Source organism: Dermacentor variabilis, chromosome 9, assembly GCF_050947875.1.
Source record: "Dermacentor variabilis isolate Ectoservices chromosome 9, ASM5094787v1, whole genome shotgun sequence".
In the NCBI taxonomy this organism is placed as follows: Eukaryota; Metazoa; Arthropoda; class Arachnida; order Ixodida; family Ixodidae; genus Dermacentor; species Dermacentor variabilis.
Genome location: NC_134576.1, coordinates 124,972,291 through 124,992,953, shown reverse-complemented (window position 1 = coordinate 124,992,953; position 20,663 = coordinate 124,972,291). Strand labels below are relative to the sequence as shown.

The following is a 20,663-nucleotide window of genomic DNA, read 5'->3' as shown; positions in this document are numbered from 1 at the left end:
AATCTCTATGTAACTGTCTACGGGTGCAAACATAACAAGGGCGAGCAGCTTCCTGCCACGGCATGCCGCCTGACGTCCCCACCGGCTAGGCCTACGCAGCCCGCCTCATCGGCGACCTTAACTGTGGCTTAGTGCTGAGTCAGCGAAACGCGTTGCAGTGTCTGTGCGGCACGTGGAAAGTGGAGAAACCACCTTGATGACAAAAGTGAGGGCACGGCCAACACTCGAATGGTGGCAACTTGGTCCGCGGTCGCTATGTTTTCAACACCGTGCATACGCCGATCAGTCCGAGAAATCTGACGACACACAGTACTGCATCAGAAATTTCGGTCGGTGACGTTTTTTTAAAATGATTACTTTGTCTGATTCATGTACAGACTGCAGGTACTTGGACTTGGTCTGATTTATGCGAAGACCGCAGGTACTTGGACATTAACCTCTGTACGTTCATAAATTTAAAGAGATATAAAACTCCTGGTCACATGCTTCAGTTCTCGGATACGCGCTGCACCTTGGTCTACATCGTTTGCTCATGTGCAACCTTGTAACACTTTTATTTTGTGCGGTACCGCTTATAGTGCGGATATTCGCGATTCCGGCGACTTACACTATAAGCGGTCTGCTATATATGCTTTATATACATATTGCCGCTAGGTGTCACGAGGAGTCGGAAAAACAGCAACAGCAGATGTAGTCTGGGTCAGGCTGGACGCTGTCGGCGTTCACGACATGCCCGAGAAACTTCAGCTTTTCATAACCAAAGTGACACTTTTCAGGCTTTAGCGTGAGATTAGTGGAGCAGAGCGCCTCAAGTACCGCCTCTAAACGCTTCAAATGTTCTTCGAAGGTCACCGTAAACACGACGACATCATCTAAGTATACTAAACAACTGTGCCACTTCAGACCTGTTGAAACAGTGTCCATCATCCTCTGGAATGTGGCCGGTGCAAAACACAGGCCGAAGGGAAGCACTTTAAATTCGTACAGTACATCCGGGGTAACAAAGGCAGTTTTTTCGCGATCTCGTTCGTCAACTTTGATTTGCCAATATCCACTCTTCAGATTCGTTAGATCCAGTCGATCCAACGAATCATCAATCGACGGAAGCCGAAAAACATTTTTTTTTTTGCGACATTATTCAACTTTCTATAGTCAACGCAGAACCAAAGCGTTCAGTTTTTCTTTTTGACGAGGACCACCGGTGACAGCTAAGGGTTTTGTAATGTACGGCAGGACTTGATCCCATGTTTTATGCTGGACGTCTACAATATATAATATATGCAATATATAGTTTGAGACACCAGTCCGCCATTCCGATTAAAGGCTGATGCTAAAGCTCGACTTAGCTGAACCACCTTCATGCAGTAGCTTTTGCATGTAAAGTCGACCCCTCCATATAACAAATTATAGGTCATGACGAAGTAATGTTTCTCGCTGCTATCAGCGTATAACGAACATATGCTTATTATAATGAATGTTAGATATAATGCAGGTATTTCATGTTGCATGCGATTTTGTTGTAATGAGGTCAAATTGTACTAATAAACAGTCATTGCTCGACAAAAAGTACTCGTAATGGTCCAAGATTTTACTATGGTGGGCGAGCTGGTGTCCGTGCCTAAACGGCAAATGTTGCATGCAAACTGCACATTGCATTGTGCAGGAAGCACACTGCTCGCGATTTATCGACAGCATATTTCGGAGTGTTGCAATTGGAATTTATTATGCTTCTGGTCGTCGCAAACATGCAGAGTGGCACATATTGGTATGTAATGAAAGGCAAAAATGATCACAAGTGAAGCCAGTCTGCTGTCCCGCTTGCAAAAGACTTGATGCCTTGCTGGTAGAGAAACAATTGCATCAGTCTTCAAGGGCAGTAGCACCAGGCAATAAGTAGGAAGCAGCTCTCAACATTACGTTGCTGGCTGCATTAATGTGTTTGTGAAATTCCATTTGGCATTCCTTGTTCTTTTTTTACAGGCATTAAGATTTTGCTGCCTGGCCAAGTACGAACATTCACAAACATGCTGTTCAAGAGGCTTGGCAAGATGACTGCAGTGTAGGTGCAGTCTGATCACAAGAATCGGCCATGGCATGAGCATTTCAGAGAACTCCTGCCCCACGACAACAGATGGCACATCACTAAACTACACCGGACAATTCTGGCCAAGCCAAACATGGAATGGTGCTTGACAAAGCTGAGAAACAGATCTCGGTTGCCCGTTTGTTTAGCCGACGGATGGAATGGCTTGGTCACCAGGAACTGCTATGCCATGAGCATTTTGAGGAAAAACTGCCGACCACCTCTATATGATGACAAAAGTAGCATTCTCAGCTGGCACATTTGTAAGTAAAAAACTACGATGAATTATTGTTATGGAGCCCAACACAAATGCTTAAGACAAGAAACTTGGGAGAAAAAAAAATTTTGTGGACTTCTGCCGTCGATAGCATGGGGTGAAGGAGCTGCGGCCTTCTGTCCATTTGCACCTTAGCTATCCAGCAGAAACGCTCGGACGACGTGCCTTGACGACAGAATATCTAAATACAGCGAAGCCTCCTTGGAGATTGCACTTTGAGAGTGGGAGGTTACCGGCGCACATTATTGTGATGTTGCCTTCGCCATTCTGTCAGCAGATCTTTCTCAACAGTTGTGAACAATGGAATGGCATAACTGGGAGCTTCTTGGAAGGCGCCTCCTTTCTAACAATAGTCCTCCATCGGTTGGCAACAGGTGTACTGATTAAGGCGTGACAAAAAGAAAAAAAGAAGAGCAACAGCTGCAATGTTGTGTTGGCGCTTCGACACAAGTCCTCGAGGAAGGCACCTCCGTGTGGTCAGTTGATGAACAGCTCTTCTGATTTTATGCTTCCCGTTGACAGCGTCTGGGTGCTGGAGTTGACGAGAATTGGGGCCTTGGCATATGCCCTCGACAAGGGAGACAGCCAGCAGTCTTCATCGCAAGTCTGCACGCCAATGTCGCGGAGGACAATCCGCGTCCTCTCCTTTTCGGCAGTAATTTCTGCTGCTACCATCTTCGCCAGTCGATGCAGCACATCGTCCTGAAAAGCATTGAGGCAGGAGAAATGTAGGAGGCAGAGACATTTACAGTTTCATTACAAACAGCAACAAGGTAGATAGGGATTCTATTCACTAGCACAGTGCTGCTAAAAAAATGAAAAGGAATATGCGTTACACACGCACGTACACACCACATTTTAGTTTTCATAACCTGTCCCTGCGTGCTGTCCACACCACCACCACCACATTGGTAATGGAGCCCAAGTGTGAAGAAAAGCCGGCTTGATGCTGGCCCCATGTTGGGCATACATGTAAGCTATTGGGAAGAAGAGGAATTTATGGGGTGATAAAATGGCGTGGAAATAGGAATAGGTGTGTTCAAGCAGGATTAGTGTAAATGTGAGGATTGACTAGGTGTAGGAAAAAAAAATTTCCCGCAATCAGCACAGCACTGGGCGTATAACCTGCATAAAGATGAGCACACAAAAAAGCTTAATTGTATAAAAAGCCTTGCACAATTCCCACTGCTAAGAAAAACTATAGAAACCTTGTTTTTTTTAGACGCTCGGTCATTGATGCTATCACTGCTGCTGCCTGCCAACGCACAGTGTGGCTTTACCGCGAAATGGGGCATGTTGCCAGGAAGCGGCTTGGCAAAATTTCTGTGTAGCAGTAACAGCAGACGTTAAGCTAAAGGCATAAACCAGTGCCACAAGTTCAAAGCATCACTTCTGTTGAGAACAGAGCTCCTGAGAGTGAGAAAATTATTAATGTGAACACTCGTTTATGTAATGTCGCACAAACTATTGGCAAACCACAGCCGCTTGTGGCTGGTATATAAATTGTGCACGCACGTGAGGTTCTTGCAGTTTTATTTCTTCACTAAATTGCATTCCTAGTGCTTTAATGCATGTTAAATGTTTCAAAAGAAACGTACTGCGTAAATTTCAATTGTTAAAGAAGATCAACACAGAATGGCCTCAGAAGTCTTCTCGAAAAAAAACTTGCAGCAGGGTTGCCACATTTGAACACATGTAAGTGTGCTGATGTGTGTGGAACATTCTCCATGGCTAATCAATATGCAAATGAAGCAGCAGGAGTAATGAGAGATTGCTGGTTCAGGCCTCTGTCCAGCATTTTGCATGAAGTAGGCTGCTGCTGTTGATGAACCTTCACCGATCTGTGATGAATGCCGATGTTAATGTGATTATAATTAAAGCAATCGGCGACCCGCCATGTTGCTACCTCAGACGCACAAAGTGGCACTTTCGCTGCCAACCACACTACATCACAGTATAGCTTGTTATCACTGCACCCCAGTTCAAACTCGTTAGTGTCCGCAGTATCCTGGCTGCTACTTTGTTGGAATGGCATAACATTGGCCCCGCACGTGTCTGTTGTGGATGAGGTCCTATCGCTCTAATATATAATAAGGCTACATGCTCCTTGTGCTGCCTTGGCACACAAATTCTGGGGGACCGGCCAAGAATGGGCATACACCAATATCGCGCATGCAGTGCTTAAGTCTGTTTGGACACACACCCAGAGACCCAAGTTGTCTACTAGGCCAGACAGCAGCAAGTTGTCTATTCAAGCACCCAGTGGCCCATGCCTAGTTGGTGACACAGCAGCCAGCAGATACCTTGTGGCCCCAAGCTAGTAGACAAGTGGGGTCACTGGGCGAAAAAGGTTAGGTACAGACATAATGCAAAGAATACTCATTGCTTTAAAAAATTGCACTCGGTGACAAATCAAATATTTCGGCAGATGAGCACAGAGAAAAACTTAACAGACTAGAACTGGACTAAAACAGCAGTTACAATGCACTAAAGGTGCTTTTAAACTTCAGCATGAGCTCATACTCGAGGTAAGATCTATGAACTAACTCGTGAAGCAACAGAAGAAAAACAGTGACTCACATTTACATCTGACATGAGGAAAGAGGTCCCTGAAGCATCACCTGGAATAAAAGTGCAAGCCAAATAAATTTATTATGGCAAGTCATACTGTCAAGAAATCAATTCTGTAGCCCGCTATATGTGGTATAAAGAGAGATCAGTTACTAACATGCTTCACTCAGACTCTCTGTAGGGAGTAGCGCACAGAGCATGCAACATAGCAGCACATAAAGGCAATAGATATACATGCGGTAAGTTTTTATGTACCAAGCAAGCATATAAGTGCACGACCACAAAGTTAGATCACAAACGTGTGTATTGATGTCATTCGATGAAGTTAAACAGCAACTGCAGTAACTTTTATGGATGGTGTGAAATTTGTCTGTTACTAATGAGCACCTTTTCGTGAATCTTTTCCAAGAAAAAGTTTTTTAATCGGCCATGTTTGAATGGAGTAAGTGATTGGCAATCAAATGCTGCTGCTGCCATGCCCCCATTACATCCCCCTTCCTTTTTAGATCACGAATTGTGCTTGAATCCGTGCACTGGCAAATCATCACTTCTCCTATCATAGCAACATGATTTTATATAATGCTGCTTCATTTTCATAGGGCACAGTGTCAGTGCAGTGGCATCATTTTCTGCCACTACCACCAGATGCCAACCACCACCTTATCAATCATGAGATTTTTTTTTCACTTCTGCCACAGGCGCTGCTCTGCCATTGTCATACAAACTGGTCAGTGGTGATCATGTTTAGATGTGTACATATGAAATGTAGCAGAGATTTGAAAAATTTGAAGGTAAATTCAAGACATTTGAATGGAACCAGGTTTCTTGCTGCAAGAATGAACAATAATTTCACTTGTACATTCATGACAGTGTTACTTAGCAACATTGTGCATTTCTGGATGAAAAAAAAAACATTGCATGGCTCTTTTAAAAATTGCCAATTAATGCGGCCTGTTTATGTCCTATGATAAATGTGCACAATGATATGTCTTGCACTGGACTTCAAGTAGAAAAGCAATTCCACTCTATTTACATAGCAAGGTCAAACCCATTTACTAAGCCATGTCACAAAACTTTAAATGTGATGCATTTGCTGCTGCTGCTACTGGTGGCAGGCATAAGGAAAAGATGTACTAGTAAACCACCTGTACCACATCTGGAACACATGACCAACTATGGCTTCAGTGCTTGGCTGCCTGTTTCACAATATGTTACCAGTTCCACTGAGAAACTAATCCAAGAGCTCCAAATTACTTTTGTGCAAGCTGCAAAAGCGATGGAACGGCAAGTGATAGGCATAACATTGAGACACAGAATGATGGCTGTACGGATTAGAAAGCAAACATGGGTAGGTGACACTCGAGACGAGATGAAGCGGAGTGGTGTGGACTGCCGTGGATATTCTCCACAAATAACTCAGAAAGGTGAATTCATAAGGATTAACTGCGTGCCTCACAGAGTGTGTGAGGCAACTCGGGAGAAGTTGAAGACAGACGCTTGACATTTATTGTTCAAGAGGTGGCAAACGTTTTGCAGAATTGACTTGACATGTGCTCCCACCGTATCAACCACTCTCAGAATTCGACCACGATGAGATTTGCAAGAGATACAGGTCAGAGCAGTGTGGTAACCACTCGCATCATTTACCAGACTTGCCTAGTTATGCATAAATGTCCCCACATGTCCCCAACATATCTATTAATTTATTTAAAATACCTTACAGGCCCATTTAAGGGCATTGGGTAAGGGGGAACACAAAGTGTTTCAACAGGAGTAAACAATACAAATACAGGCAGTCACAAGTAAAGCAAAGTTCAAAAAATATTTGTCTAGGCTAAGTTTTAGACAGCGTAAACACAGTAACATACACAAAAAATACAAAATACAAGTGTAAAGAACAGGGAAGGAAAGCAGGTCAATAACATCCTTATACAATGTTTCTACAGGAAGCTTTGCAATTCTTTGCGAAAGGCGTCGCGATTTGTTAAGCACGCAATGTTATCAGGAAGACTGTTCCATATGCTTATCGCAAGTGGCAGTGCTGATGTGTTAAATGACAGTGTATTGGCAAATATGCGCTTGAAACTATGGCTATTGTTAAGGCGACGTGACGTGCGCGCTGGTACTTCAAGCGACAACACATGAAGTAGATTACTATGAATGTATCTATGGAAAAGGCAAAGAAGACTTATCGTGCGACAAGTTTCAAGTGGCTGGAGGGAAATATCTGCTTTAATCTTAGTTACGCTGCAAGTTCTGTCGTAGTTGCTTGTGATGAAGCACGATGCTCTGTTTTGAATTGATTATAGCATATCAACTAAATAATTTTGATGTGGTGACCATACTGATGATGCAAATTCTAAGTGTGGGCGAACAAAAGTCTGATACGCTGATTTACGAACTGTAACAGGGGATTTACGCAAGTTCCGTCGAAGATAACCCAGAGTTTTTGAAGCTCTTGCACAGGTAGCTGTTTGTGTGTACTCCAGGAAGGATGAGTTGTAAGTTCAATGCCAAGGTACTTGTAGGACGATGTCGGAGGTACGGCGGTGTCATTTAAGACGTAAGAAATGCGAGAGTTTGAACGTTTTCGTGAGAAGGACAGAACTTTACATTTGTCTGATACCAGGGTCATATGCCATGTACTGCACCAGAAACTTACAAAATTAAGGTTGTTCTGTAATACTAAATGGTCATCAGATGTTTTTATCGTACGGTAAAAACGCAATCGTCTGTGAAAAGCCTTGTGCGATATGTTTTGTGGAAGGTCATTAATGAAAATTAAGAAAAGAAGAGGACCAAGGACACTGCTTTGCGGTACGCCAGAAGTAACGTCGGAAATAATCGATGAGTGGTTATTAATAACAGTGAACTGTTGCCGCAAGCAGAGAAAGTTTTGGAGCCAAGGTAAAGTTAATGAACCCAGTCAAAGCGCGGATATATTTGAGATGAGGCGACAATGAGCGACACGATCAAATGCTTTCGAGAAATCTAAGAATACACAGTCAGTTGTTGGTTGTTATTCATGCTGGAATGTAATTCTGTTGTAAATTCGAGCAACTGAGTTTCACAAGATAAGCCTTTTCTGAATCCATGCTGGTTAAAATAAAAAAAAGTCGTTTGATTCTAAATGGCGGTAGATATGCAATGCTATAATATGTTCAAGTAGTTTACAGCAGATGCATGTTAATGAGATGGGACGTTAATTTCGTGGAGAGTACTTGTTATCCCCTTTGAATACAGGGATAACCTTTGCAATTTTCCAGTCCAGGGGCAGTTCGCCAGATGATAAGGATTTCCAAAAAATATGACAAAATTTGGCTTGGAATTGTAACGGTATTTTTTAGTATTTTTGAGTTGATAATGTTTATATCAGATGTGGATAATTTCGGATTATTTATTAAAGACGAAATGCCATCTGCTGTAATATCTATTGGTTCCATAAAAGGATATTCAAAGTCGGGAACTATGGGTACAGTGGAACAGTCTTCCTGTGTATATCATTTTTGATATGGAGTTTGTTACCTCAAAACATTGATTTAAGTGTGGAGAAACTTAAAGCGATAACCATAGTTGTGTTACTGACATGCTGAAGTGAAGTATCAGTTGGGGATAACTCGGCAAACCAATTAGCAATCAATTGTTTACTGTACTAATTTTTCATTATTTTTTACCTGGCGAGCTTCGTACCTCAAGATGCTGAGTTAAGCGCACAAAACTTATTGTGAAACCCATAATAGTGTTCGTTGTGTGCTGAAGTGAAGCATCAGTTGTTGATATGTCTGCAAACCAGTTAGTAATTAATTACTGTACTAATTTGTTAATGACTCGCCAAACATTTAATTGCTTTTGGTACAAATTAGTCTCTATTGCCATAAATAAAGGAGCACAGGCTCTTTTAATTTTAATGCGATAGCGTTAAGGGCCCCGTGTCACAGAAAATCTGGTGTCAGCATCCGGTGTCCAGTGTCAGACTTTGTTTCAGCAAAAAGATTTTCAAACCACCAATACCCAGGTCCTCTGTGTGGCGCGAGGAAGATACTGAACTAATTGAATTTCTCGAGCTAAGACACAGAAAAATCGTAAAGTGTGACTTGCACACAACTTGCAGACACGATAGAAACAGACTGTAATTTGATTATACCAGAAAACATAATTCTGTTATGCAAAAACTCAAAAGAAACACTTTTTCCAGCGTTCCGCCGTTTGCATGTGCCGGCATGCGAGTATCTCGGGGAACACAGAGCGGCATGACCAGTTCCTTGCAGTACCTCCAGATGGCGCTCGCCTCCGCTGCATTGCAGCCCACGCAAGAGGCAGAGTTTCTACCAGAAAGGCGCCTTTGTGCCTAGCGTTCGAAGCCAGCGTTTCCCGGTAAACATTACGTTTCCATACGCTCCAGTTGCCAGGAAGTGTAAGAACAGTCGGGGATCTTTGAACGCTATCGCATTCTACTCTTAAAGGTGAAGCTTGAGCATCCTCCATTGTTTTTTTTTTTTTTTTTGGTGTGAAATGGCATTTGGGCTTTGTTGTAATATGCATTTTTGTTTGTTGTTATTTTTGGCTGGGCTAATTTCTTAACACAGGCCGATAGACGCAGTACAGCAAAGGATAAGATAGTGTGATGAGATTACAAATATGACAGGCATAGGGTGGAGCCAGGTGACACAAGGCAGGCGTAATATAGCACTACGCAAACCCTATGTCCGTGTTCAATATGAAACTTTCCTATGCATCTTAACTGCACAGAACACTGATGTATGTTGTGGCAGCTTTGAGGGGGATGAATTAGTTGGAACTGGCACTAGCATTCCCTGCCAAGTTTTTTTCGAAGGCAGTAGTCAATGCCAGAATTGAGTACCAGAAAGACAGAGCAGTTTGCTTGAAATCCCAGCATCAGGCTTTCATTAAACAATTATCTGACATGTTGCACGGGCAAATTGGATCATTATACTCCAAAAATCAAAATGAGCACAAATCCAAAGTGAACAAGACACACAACAGCAGTGGTGTTTTCAATAGTGCCTTTTTCTGTCCAGTCCATTTTATTTGTTCTCTTAATTTCTTAAGTGTTTCTCTGGATGATTTAGATTAGTTCCTGATGTCTACATAAGGTCTCATTCAACTCTTTGAAGCATTATTGTTATCCTAGATACATTTCCTCTTTCCCTTGCATTAGTTTTTCTGTACTGTCTGAAGTCCATGCTATTTTCAATATTATTGATTTTTATTCAAGGCGGTATTAACTTTGTAGCTTAGCCACAATGCCTTGTTGGTAAGAACAATTTTCACTAGCTTGACAACCATGGAGCCTCCCGTGCATTTGACTAAAACTGCCGAGGAAGATGCTGAAAAAAGAATATTGTTAAGAGAAACATAAGGGCATGGAGAAGTTACAATGGCAGTTGTCCGTCGGAGAGAACCTGAAACTGTTTTGCTCAGTTCTTCAGGGAGCTATGTGGTTACATATGTTCAATACCTTGACTCATTTCAGTTCGCATATGAATATTATTCTTTTTATTCAGCTGTGTTTTCTCTCTGTTTGTTTTGGTTTTTCTGAATAAATGCCACTCATTCAAGGCAATGTTACAATTTAAATGAAGCGAAGTATTTTAATTCGGCAAGGTAGTGATAATAGTGGATAACATGTGCATGACCTCGTTGCCTGTAGCTGTTATAGCTCTCTGTGCCATGAGGACGGAGGCAATGTATGATATGCTTGTTGAGGGTACAATATTGATTAAAGATGCATGCACAGAGAAGTGCAACAGATCCGTAACTAGAATTAAGGCTTTTATACCCATTTTATACCCACAGGGGCACATACTGAGTGGCCCAAGCTGTCTATTCCAGTACATACCCAGGCACACATACCAAATATGTTGTCTAGCTATTCAAGAGAATGACAACGAATGCCAAACACCACGGTAGAGGCAAAGAAACATTTGCTTTTAAATGTTTCAGTTTTATCGTTGAAGCAAAACTGGCATGTTAAAAAGCTGTATTTGAGCCAAATTCACGCACCACAACCTCCACCTGGACTTCCTGGAATGTGCGCGAAGTCGACGGGACTGGTGACATTCGGCGACGGATCTGGTGGGACGCCTGTCATAGATGTGGAGCTGCCAGACCCACTCAGTCTGCACGGCTCATCGTACTCCAAGGCTGCTTCTTCAGAAGGCACTCGAGATGGAGTGCGAGACTCCTCTTCCTCCCTGTCGCTGCTCAAGGAGCAACGAGGCAACAGACAGAACTGACACTTGGGCATGTTGGCAAAACTTCATCTTGAGTAACAGTGCAAGGAGGACAGGACACTAATGAAGAAAGTAATGGGGTAGGACGCGACCTAGAACAAAAGCAATGGTACAGTGCCTGTCCCATTGCTGCTTTCATTTGTGTCTGTGTCTTCCTTGCACTGTTTTTTAAGACAAGGCAACTGAGTTTGTAAAGGAGGCAAGTTCAGCAGCAAACTCATGATTGAGCCTGGCATAGCTCTCGCACAACCAGCGCTTGAGCAATACAGATCTTTCAGAAATAAAACAATAAAAACTATGTGCAGCCAGACATGTTTTGTGGCAGCAACAGTGCTGTCCATAAGCATATCAGCGAGCTTCACATTGCATTACAGTTTGCCACAGCTGTAGCATACTGCTCAAGTATTAAAGGGCAACTGCAACAAATTTTTGCTTTAGCTAAATTGGTTATAAATGAGTAGTGGATACTATTAAAGCAATCTTGAAAAAAAATTGAACGGTTGTAAGTGCCCAATTTTCTAACAGCTCTAGAATAGCACCCAAGCAGACGATGCATATACACAGCGGTTTGCGGATATGACAAACCCCAGCACGTTGCCTCCGAGATTCTTTCAGCACGCTGCAGGCACCGCATAATCTCCGAGGCTGTCCAAGTGAGACAAGCTGGTCCTGAAATGTTCTGGGTTTTGAGTCGCTTCTGCTGAGTATATATTTACATATTTTTGCAAGCATTTTGTGACACATTCACTCGTATTTCAAGCTTAAAATTTTGCTCCGAGGTTGCTCTTTGCCTACACTACCTGAAATTATGATTTTTGCACATTCCAAAATTTTGCTGCAGTTGGCCTCCAATCCAACACTTCATTTTTCGTTCCATCACTTTGTAGCTTGCACAAAAGTAATTGCCAAGATGTGTGATTAGTAAGTTACTGCACTGTAGTGGCTGCAACTTCATTCTTGACAAACATGCTGGCACGGGTGCACTTTTGGAGCACTTCTTTGAAATGGAGTGGTAGCAGACACCACCAATCTCGCACTCTTTTTACCTTTTCACTGCATGCATTCTTGACGCTTAAGTTCAGTGGCTGGGTCACACTACATGCTACATAACGTATGAAGTACTCTTATACTGCGTAGAATGATGGCATATAATTTGTAAGAACATTTTGCAGCATATTTCTTCTCAACACTTTATTTTATATGCGCAGCTTGCAGGCTTTGCACAAATGAAGTTCAAGAAGCAGAGGGCAGTAATATGTCTTGCTTTGAACGCAGGTGTGCAGTCGTCAGATCAGTCAACAATGCAAGAGTGTGCACCAAGCAGTACTTTCTGTGCTTCCTACTGACAGTCATCAGCATTATCTGCAAGATGACTTGTATGTGCCTTGGTTCGAGGCATGTTCCATCTGCAGTTGAAGATGCGGTGTATTAGTGGTGCCGCACTACTGAAAGAACTGCTGTCAAATAAAGGCGTGACTCAATCGCATCACTGCACACTCCCACATGAGTGCGCAGTCACACGTAATGTGCAACACTGTGACAACAGTGCTGCAGTGATATTTTCTTCCAGAGCACAGAAAACATGTGTCTCGAGCTCTGGCGCACACAGCAATGGCAATGCTGTCAGCAGAGGCCAACAAAAGCATGTTTTTTTTTGTGGCACTACTGGACATTACATTAAAATTAAATTCTGGCATTTTACGAGCAAGAACCACGATCTGATTAGTAAGCATGCCGTAATGGGGGACACTCTGGATTAATGTTAATCATTAGGGGTTCTTTAACATATATCCAATGCACAGCACACAAGTGCTTTTGCCTCCATCAGAATGCGGCTACCTCGGCTGAGATCATACCCGCGGCCTTACGCTAAGCAACGCGTCGTGACCACCGAGCTATTGCAGTGTGTGCTACTTGACATCTTTTTACAGATCCAAGGTATATACACACTGTATTGTGATAACGAGGAAATTACTGGCTACCATATAATGAGGAAAAGTGACAAAGTGGAGGAAACACAACAACAGGGAACCTGCTTCGCATTCATTGGCCAGACCCGGTTTTTGTGCCATTAAAACACATAAACCATCATCATCAGCAAGAAATGAAAATACCATGACAATATGTCATGTTTCCTCTAGTCGCGAAATTTTTTGCCTCCAATGCAAGCATGGAAAAATAGTCAAATACCAAACTGCTCAATTTTCAATACTGCTAACGTGTTATAATTGCGGGCACATTAACCCTTTGACTGCCGAGTTATTGCCCTGACTCCTCTTCAGCCTCTGCAATGTTTTTTCACATGCTGGCTCAGTGGACATACAGGGTACTCCGTTGTCGTTTTCTCCAATTTCAGCTTTTGTGAAGTTCATTGATTCCTCTTCTGTTATAGCCCAGACGGACAGACCAGCCACACTGGCTATGGTTGCTCTTCCAATTCAGAGCCCCAGCCATTCTTTTTTTTTTTTCCCACATGTTGGTTTAGCGAACATTTCATGCAACATAGAAACGGGTTCTTCATTGTCGGTTTCTACCATTTCGAATTCATCAACAGTTCAAAAACCTCTCTGTCTGTCGCACTGCGCATGGACCTGCCTCACTGGTTCGTCGTGGCGGTCCTGCCGAGACATTTGCTCCACCTGCAGCCAGAAATTTAACTTGCAAGATTTTTGTGCATTTAGATGACGACTACAGATGACACAAGAGATAAGCAATGCTATTTTTCGCACGAGCTGCTTCTGGAAAAGCAGGGAGTGCATTGAAAACAGAACTCTGGAGTAGCAGGCATTGTGTGACAGTGGGTGGCCGAGTTACCTCTGGAGTGGCAGTCGAAAGTGTTAAGGAACACTTAACTAAAGCAGCGAAAAAGAATGCTAGACAAAGGCAAATAGGGCTTATATAGTACAGAATGGAATAAACAGATATGCTGTGGTCAAATTTACGCAAAGGTCTCAACAAAAAGGCATACTTCGAGTACCTAGGAATCTCAGCTGTTCAATCCAGCAGCAGCAGCACTATTGTGTAAATTTAGAGATGGCTGACCAATTTTCCGGAAGTTGCCATAAATGTTTCACATGCCTCTAGATCCCTTCCTAATATACAACAGACATGTGCACCCAAGGACTAAATCACTACACAGTGCACTTGGCTTCCATAATTAATAATCTATAAAGTGTTCTTTTGTAACTGTAACAGAACACTGTTACACGACTACACAATGTACATCATGCGGCACCGGAACACAGCTGACAAATCGCCTTTCTTCAGACATCATATACAGTCTTATTATTTAGGCACTATTTGCAGTCGTTCAAATGCGAACAGCACAGTGCGTGGTTTGCTGTGCAACTTAGTGGAAACCAAAGGACACGGCCAAATGTGACGTGTCCTGAGTGGCATTTATAACACATCGAAGTTGATCATACAGCTGTATGCTTTTTTTGCTTTTCATTAGGTTGTAAGAAAAACGTACTCCCCATGCGCTCCATTGTCCACATTTGAATGAATGCAGGTTTTCAGTACCGAAGTACACACCAACCGGTCCAAATTAGCACTCTGTTGTCGTTATTGCTCATGTTACACTTACCAACTAATATGATCTACAAATTTCGCTATCATTTTTGAATCCGTATAGTATTTACTATTCTGTTGTTACAAACTGAACATGCGATGAAGTGCATATCCCGTCAAGCCTCTGCAATGTCATTTTGTCTACACCCCCAAACACATGTTCTCACACATGTTCTCATATGTTAAAGGAAAACTGATGAAAAACATTAAGTTAGGTTAGACTGCTAGATCACATGGTGAGCCAGGGAGGGCCTAACATTGAGGAAGGTTACAAAAATAAATCGGAGAAAAGTGGAGTCTCGACAGAATACCTCATCAGTCTATACTGATTTGGTGTTTATAGTAACCCTGTATTAAAGACTCAAACTTACACTTCAGGCCTGAAGTCTCCGAAAGAGCTGGTGTTGCCCACAGTCTCCAGATCCCTTCGGAGCCTCTGGCTAAACTCCTCGGGACTCAGCTGTCGGACACCTCTTGGTCTTCTTCCTTGCCAGACAAGATCACAGCGCACAATTTCTTGCCCTTTTCTGTTGACACCAACCATGTAGTCGAGGCTCACTATGCTTCCTTGATAAAGCACCTCGTTGAGGTCACCCAAGAAGATGCTTCCATCTTTGTAAAAACAATCACTTGTAAAGTCTATCTTCCTAAAGGCTCCGGACTCTTTAACCTCACACCTTGCAATGCACTCCATGCTTTTTAATATTGTGGCCTTGGAGTTCTCATAAATGGAGACAGACGGCTGGATTGTACGGGGTGGCAATGGTGGGGAAACACCCCTGACAGCTGGCTCTTCGCCAAAATCATCCTGCGACTCCTGTACACAGCCGTCCACTTCTCCGTGAGTGTCTATGCCTTTGTTCACAATCTTGTTGAAAACGTCCTCACTGTCGCCCACGTGTGGCAATGCGGGCCTCTGCCCCATCCACGCTAGCGTTGCAACCCACGCATTATCTCCGGCATCTACAGCATCAAAGTACACTTCTTGTCCATCGCTAACTTCCCAGAGCAGATTGTCAAGTGGCTCCTTGTCCCGAAAAACCACATCAACTGTTGCACTAGCCACATTTGCCTTGTTAATGCCAAACTTTATGGTTCCTGTAGTTTCAGATTCTGGGTAGAAGAAGCCACGTTCTCCGGACAGTTTCTGTCTGGCTTCCCACCCTGACAAGGTCGAGCCTAAGAGATCCAACTTTTCTTGAATAGAAGTATCGCTGAAATCTGCCCTGGCCGAGTTTGAACCCCAGTCTGGATAGCCGATTGGAGATTCATCTATGTCTGCGTCGCAGCTGCCGGTATCTTTGTGAAGATAATCTTGGATGTCCAATTCTTCATCATCAGACATGAAAACCTCGTTGCCACTTTCATCATCAGATTCAAAGGTCCCCTCCCGCCCAGATCTGCGGGTCAGATACACTGTAGTGGCTTCCCACTTGACCTTATCCGATGGCTTCTTGCTGGGCTTGGCGTTGAAGCGCACTTTGTCATCGACGGTGAAGACGTCTGGCAAGTTCTTGATGGATTTTCCCAGAGATCTGTCCACATTGTTGGCGTGAAAAAAGGCGCGCTCCCTCTGGTTGCGCCCAAACTTTATGAATCCGTAGTTCGCCTTCACCGTCTCTATGACGCCGTCCTGGTTCACAATCGTCGACGTCGACGACGATCCCACGCCGCCGCCGCAGCTGCCACTGACGCTGTGCGGAATCGGCGACGAGCAGGTGGACGACGGGTGTGCGCTCTTGATGCGTGCCACGCGGCTGGCCCGAAACTTGGCCTCGCACTCCCTGGGTCCCGCCTTGGCATCCAGAATGACGGTGTCGTTCACCTGGAGCCCCGACGATGGCAGGTTGCTGTGCTCGCCATTCTCGAAGGCCTGCACGTCGAAGTAGACGCTCGTCTTGATCGGGTACTTGACCGAGATGAAGCCGTACACGTTGAATATGCGGTACACGGTGCCCCTGACGTTGGTCAGACAGGTGACGTCGTCGTCGTCAGTGCCGCGGTCCGAGTTGGAGGTCGGGAAGCTCTCCATGCTGCCGGTGGGCGAGGAGACGGTTGTCGCCAGCCTCCGGCTCTTGGTCCGCACATACACGTTGCTCTGGTTGCGGATGACGAACACCTTGGGGAACTGCTGCAGGAAGATCTTGAGGGACTTGACCGAGCAGCCGTACTTGGTTCGCAGGTCGGACGGCAGCTGCGACAGGTGACCGGTCAACTTCTGGAGCGAGATCCCTTGGTTCGACTCTACTCGGTCCTTTAGAAACTTCACCATAGCCTCGCTCGAGTTGCTCCGCTGCCTAGCCATGGCTTGCGCACTGAGGTGAAGCGACAGAGCGAAAGAAGGAAAGACAAAGCACAGCGGTAAAGCGTGCAGCAGGAGAGGAAAATCAGGCTGGGTTAGGGCAGAAAAAGAAAAGACAGGAAAGTAGAGCCCAGAAGAAGCGAGATCGCAGGGTAGGGGCGCCGCAACCAAGACAGAGCAGCTGCCCGGAGCCAGAGGCGCGGCCGAAAGCGCAGGCCATGCGCGCACACAGTGCATGCATTGTAATCACGCGGCAAGACGGGCACCCACATCGCAACCGGCAGGTCGCGCGACATCGAACTAGCGCCCTTAAACGTTAAATCGCAGGGCAAAGGACGCGAGAAAGCCATGGTGACAAGCACGATTCCACCATATGACATAGTCTTACCCGTGCACCGATACCGCCGACACGACGTCGATGCCCCGACCACGACCGGCGAGTTTCTGTTACCCGCTGCAGAAAAATCGTCCGCTTGCTTATCCCCTGTTGCGGCTGGGTCAGCGGGCTTGATCTGGCTTCATCGCTTTGACGAGTGGCGCGCTCTATCCGGATACAGCTGACTCGTCCGCTTCCGGTTTTTGAATACGCGCTTGGTTTTGCCTGGTTGCTTTTGGCGCGCTTTGAACGGTCTGCTGCTGCTGCCGTTGCAACTTTCAGATAGGCTCAGAGAACTTGTGCAATACGATCACACGGAGAAACCGGATGACAGTCCTTTGCAGCGACTTTAGCGCTCGCCGTCTGTGAAGGCTGCAGTGAGGGTTTCGTGTTGTTTGCCGCATGGCGGCGGGCCGATGATTTGATCTCGTGGAGTTTGAGCTCCGGTGCGCGCAAGTCGCGCTTTCTTTGGCTTTCGGAAAACGTGCTCAGAAACGTTAATGCGAAAAGCGCGTTACTCTTGCCCATTATATTCTTTTTTTTCTTATGTTTAGTTATTAGTTTGTGACCGTGCAAATTAATACCGCATGTCACTCGCACGATCAAAGAGGGCGGTTTATTCAAAACTCTGTTCACAGACGGCTCACACAGTCAAGAGTTTTCGGCACAGCGTGCGTGTCAACACGTGTGGTTCTCGAAGAACGCCAATCTTGAGCACGATATTCCTCGGTGAGCTCGTCGTACTATTGAACTTTTCTTTCTCTGTTTTTCCTTCCTCATTTTCGTTCACGTATAAGTACGAAAATCCAAGGTTACGTTCTGTTTTAGCTTCCCTGGCTCTTGTTAACTTTCAAACTGTGTTCGATATCCCTAGTGGCATGTTTTTGAAGTAGCTCGTTTTTTAAGTGTGGTTTTTTTTTTTTCTTGCTTCATTCTGCAGCACAGATTCGACGATTGTTCGTCGATGCAAGGCAACAATCACGACCACGTCACCGCTTGCTTCTTAAATCATTCGACGAGGTCCCGTGTTTCGGTCCCTATAGTACTGTCTTATTTCATCAGTGTAACTAAACGAGCTATGACTGCTTCGTGTAAACAAATTATTTCGCAGGGGGCATGCTTTCTTCTCAAGCCGCCGCATGCACACGTACCATATGTAAAGTAGCCTTCCAGGTCAGTCGTTGTAACTGTTTACTATCACGTCAGTCAAGTCAAATCACTTTATTTTCAAACACACGGGAAGCGAATGACCCACTACGGTAGCTTAGTGGCTGTGGCTTTGTGTGACTGAGCGCGAGTGTTTGAAATGGGTTCGATCCCGACCGCAAACCGATAAGGGCGGAGTGCAACAAAGTTTGTGTACTGTGCATTCGGTGCACGTTAAAAGAATCGCAGGTGGTTGTCACTCACTGCGGCGTAGCCCCATTAGCAGATTGGGGTTTACGGCTCGTACGATACCCCGGAATTTGATTTGATCGTATCGGGACCAACAGGCGAGAAAGGCTACATCGGTCGCCATTAGTCTTCGTATTAGTCTTCGCGTTGTCAAGTCAGTGTGTCGTCTAGCTCGGATGAGAGCGGCTATAGTGTTCCAACATTCTAGTAGACTATAGATCGGCAAAGCATATCCCACGTGGCCAGCCCGGTAAGCGGCCCATGAAAAAATTTACGAGAAACGGTTGACACCAGAAAATTTCTATCAGTTCACCGATACGTACGTCGCACAATGCTTGTACTCGCCAAGCTTTCAGCATTCCGCGTTAGCAGCATGAGCAACGTGTTTCGAGATGGATCAGACACATGGCCCATTTAAAAGAACTGCTTCTGCTGCCAGTGTACTTCTCTAGTGCTCATATATTAATGCGGATATCACTCTTGGCATTGTCGGGCCAGTTTTCTTTCTGGCCAACTAGCTTTGCCACGATAAATGCGGGCCGATCCCGAATTAAGATAGTGCATTATAGAAATGTGGTTCAATCCCGAAGGTATAGTGGGTATATATTATGCCACTGTGTATATGTGCCGTTCTCCAGTGAACCTCTCTGACGCCAACTTGGGTATGCGCCCCTGCGAGAGTGCGTACTCCATAGAGGGGGTAGGTTGAGCGCGGGCTCTCCGTTGAGGCGTTTTTTTTTCTTATTGAAATGTTTTTGTTGAAATTTTTTTATTGAAATCATCATCACCGTATCGGACATTGCCGGATCTATTACAAGTAGAGGTAGCGATACAAGCTAGATACAGAAGTATTGAGGGAAAGAAAGGGTTGTGGAGATGTATCAAAAATGCCAGAACGATAAACATGTACGACATACCTGATTAAATCAAGCAGGCTAGTCACTATTTGTGACCGCCCCGTTTCAAAGGGGAGGTAAATAAATGATCGTCATCATCATCGATGCTGGCGCCACCGTCGCCTTCATCCGAAAGAGTGGGGCCCGCGCGCCGGCAGTACCTGTATCGTGTCGGAGTCTACAGCAGCTGCCTGGAGCTTGGACAGTCGTTTCACTCTGCTCTATCTAGCTTTGTTACTCAGTGGCGGAAACAGTGATTTTATTCTCCACCGACGTGTTGTAAAGAAAAAAAATGGCGAAAGAGCAACGGAAACGACGGTGCGTTGAACCGACGACAGCCACCCGGTCCGTAGCAGCCGGAACTTCTGGATGACGGCAGCGCCGCCGCAACTTCAGCGTATTTTTTTTTCATCGCTCAGCGCTTCTGAAGGCGTCCCGCTAGACCCGCTCCCCCTATTCTAGTGCACTTTATACCTGCGGCCACTGGGCACGTGACCCTGGGTGTGTGCCGCTCTTCAATGAACGTCTCTGACGCCACTGCGCATGCGCCATTTGTTATGAACTTCACGACGGCGCCGTCAGAAGGCGCATGGTGTCCTGAGGGAAGCGTGAAAGTGGAGCTCGGTTGCAGTACACGCTTCATACATGACGCGTTTCGGCTATTCGCATACTTGGATAATCATCGTAGATATGAGTTCTGCTCGATTCTATTAACGAGTCATGACGTAACTTGTTTCCAATGTTCCACGTTATGTACGACATAATCGTGGTTAAACAACCAGACGCTTTGACGACTCGTTTTTCGCTTGATCAGCGGACTTCCCGCCGCTTCAAACTTGTTGAAATGTAATAAAAATCGTTCTTATTAAAGGGACCCTGAAACGATTTTGACGATTTTCTACAAACGCACTGAGTCGTTAGAGTAGGTCATTCTGATCA

General features: G+C 44.8%; 1 protein-coding gene across 5 annotated transcripts; it reads right to left on the bottom strand.

The window, feature by feature from the left end:
- Window positions 1-1,696: 1,696 nt before the first annotated feature.
- Window positions 1,697-17,816, bottom strand: LOC142557418 (uncharacterized). 5 transcript variants are annotated; one of them, XM_075669252.1, is made up of 5 exons: window positions 17,446-17,816; window positions 15,127-17,070; window positions 10,956-11,152; window positions 4,941-4,981; window positions 1,697-3,062 (listed from the first exon to the last, which is right to left on the bottom strand). In XM_075669252.1, exons 2-5 carry the CDS (start codon window positions 17,058-17,060, stop codon window positions 2,838-2,840), a joined length of 2,397 nt encoding a protein of 798 aa, XP_075525367.1. In that variant the 5' UTR covers window positions 17,061-17,070; window positions 17,446-17,816; the 3' UTR covers window positions 1,697-2,837. The 5 variants fall into 5 exon arrangements, with proteins under 5 accessions (XP_075525367.1, XP_075525370.1, XP_075525366.1 ...); XM_075669255.1 differs by having other exon boundaries at window positions 15,127-16,949; window positions 17,446-17,813; XM_075669251.1 differs by lacking the exon at window positions 17,446-17,816 and having other exon boundaries at window positions 15,127-17,439.
- Window positions 17,817-20,663: the final 2,847 nt, after the last annotated feature.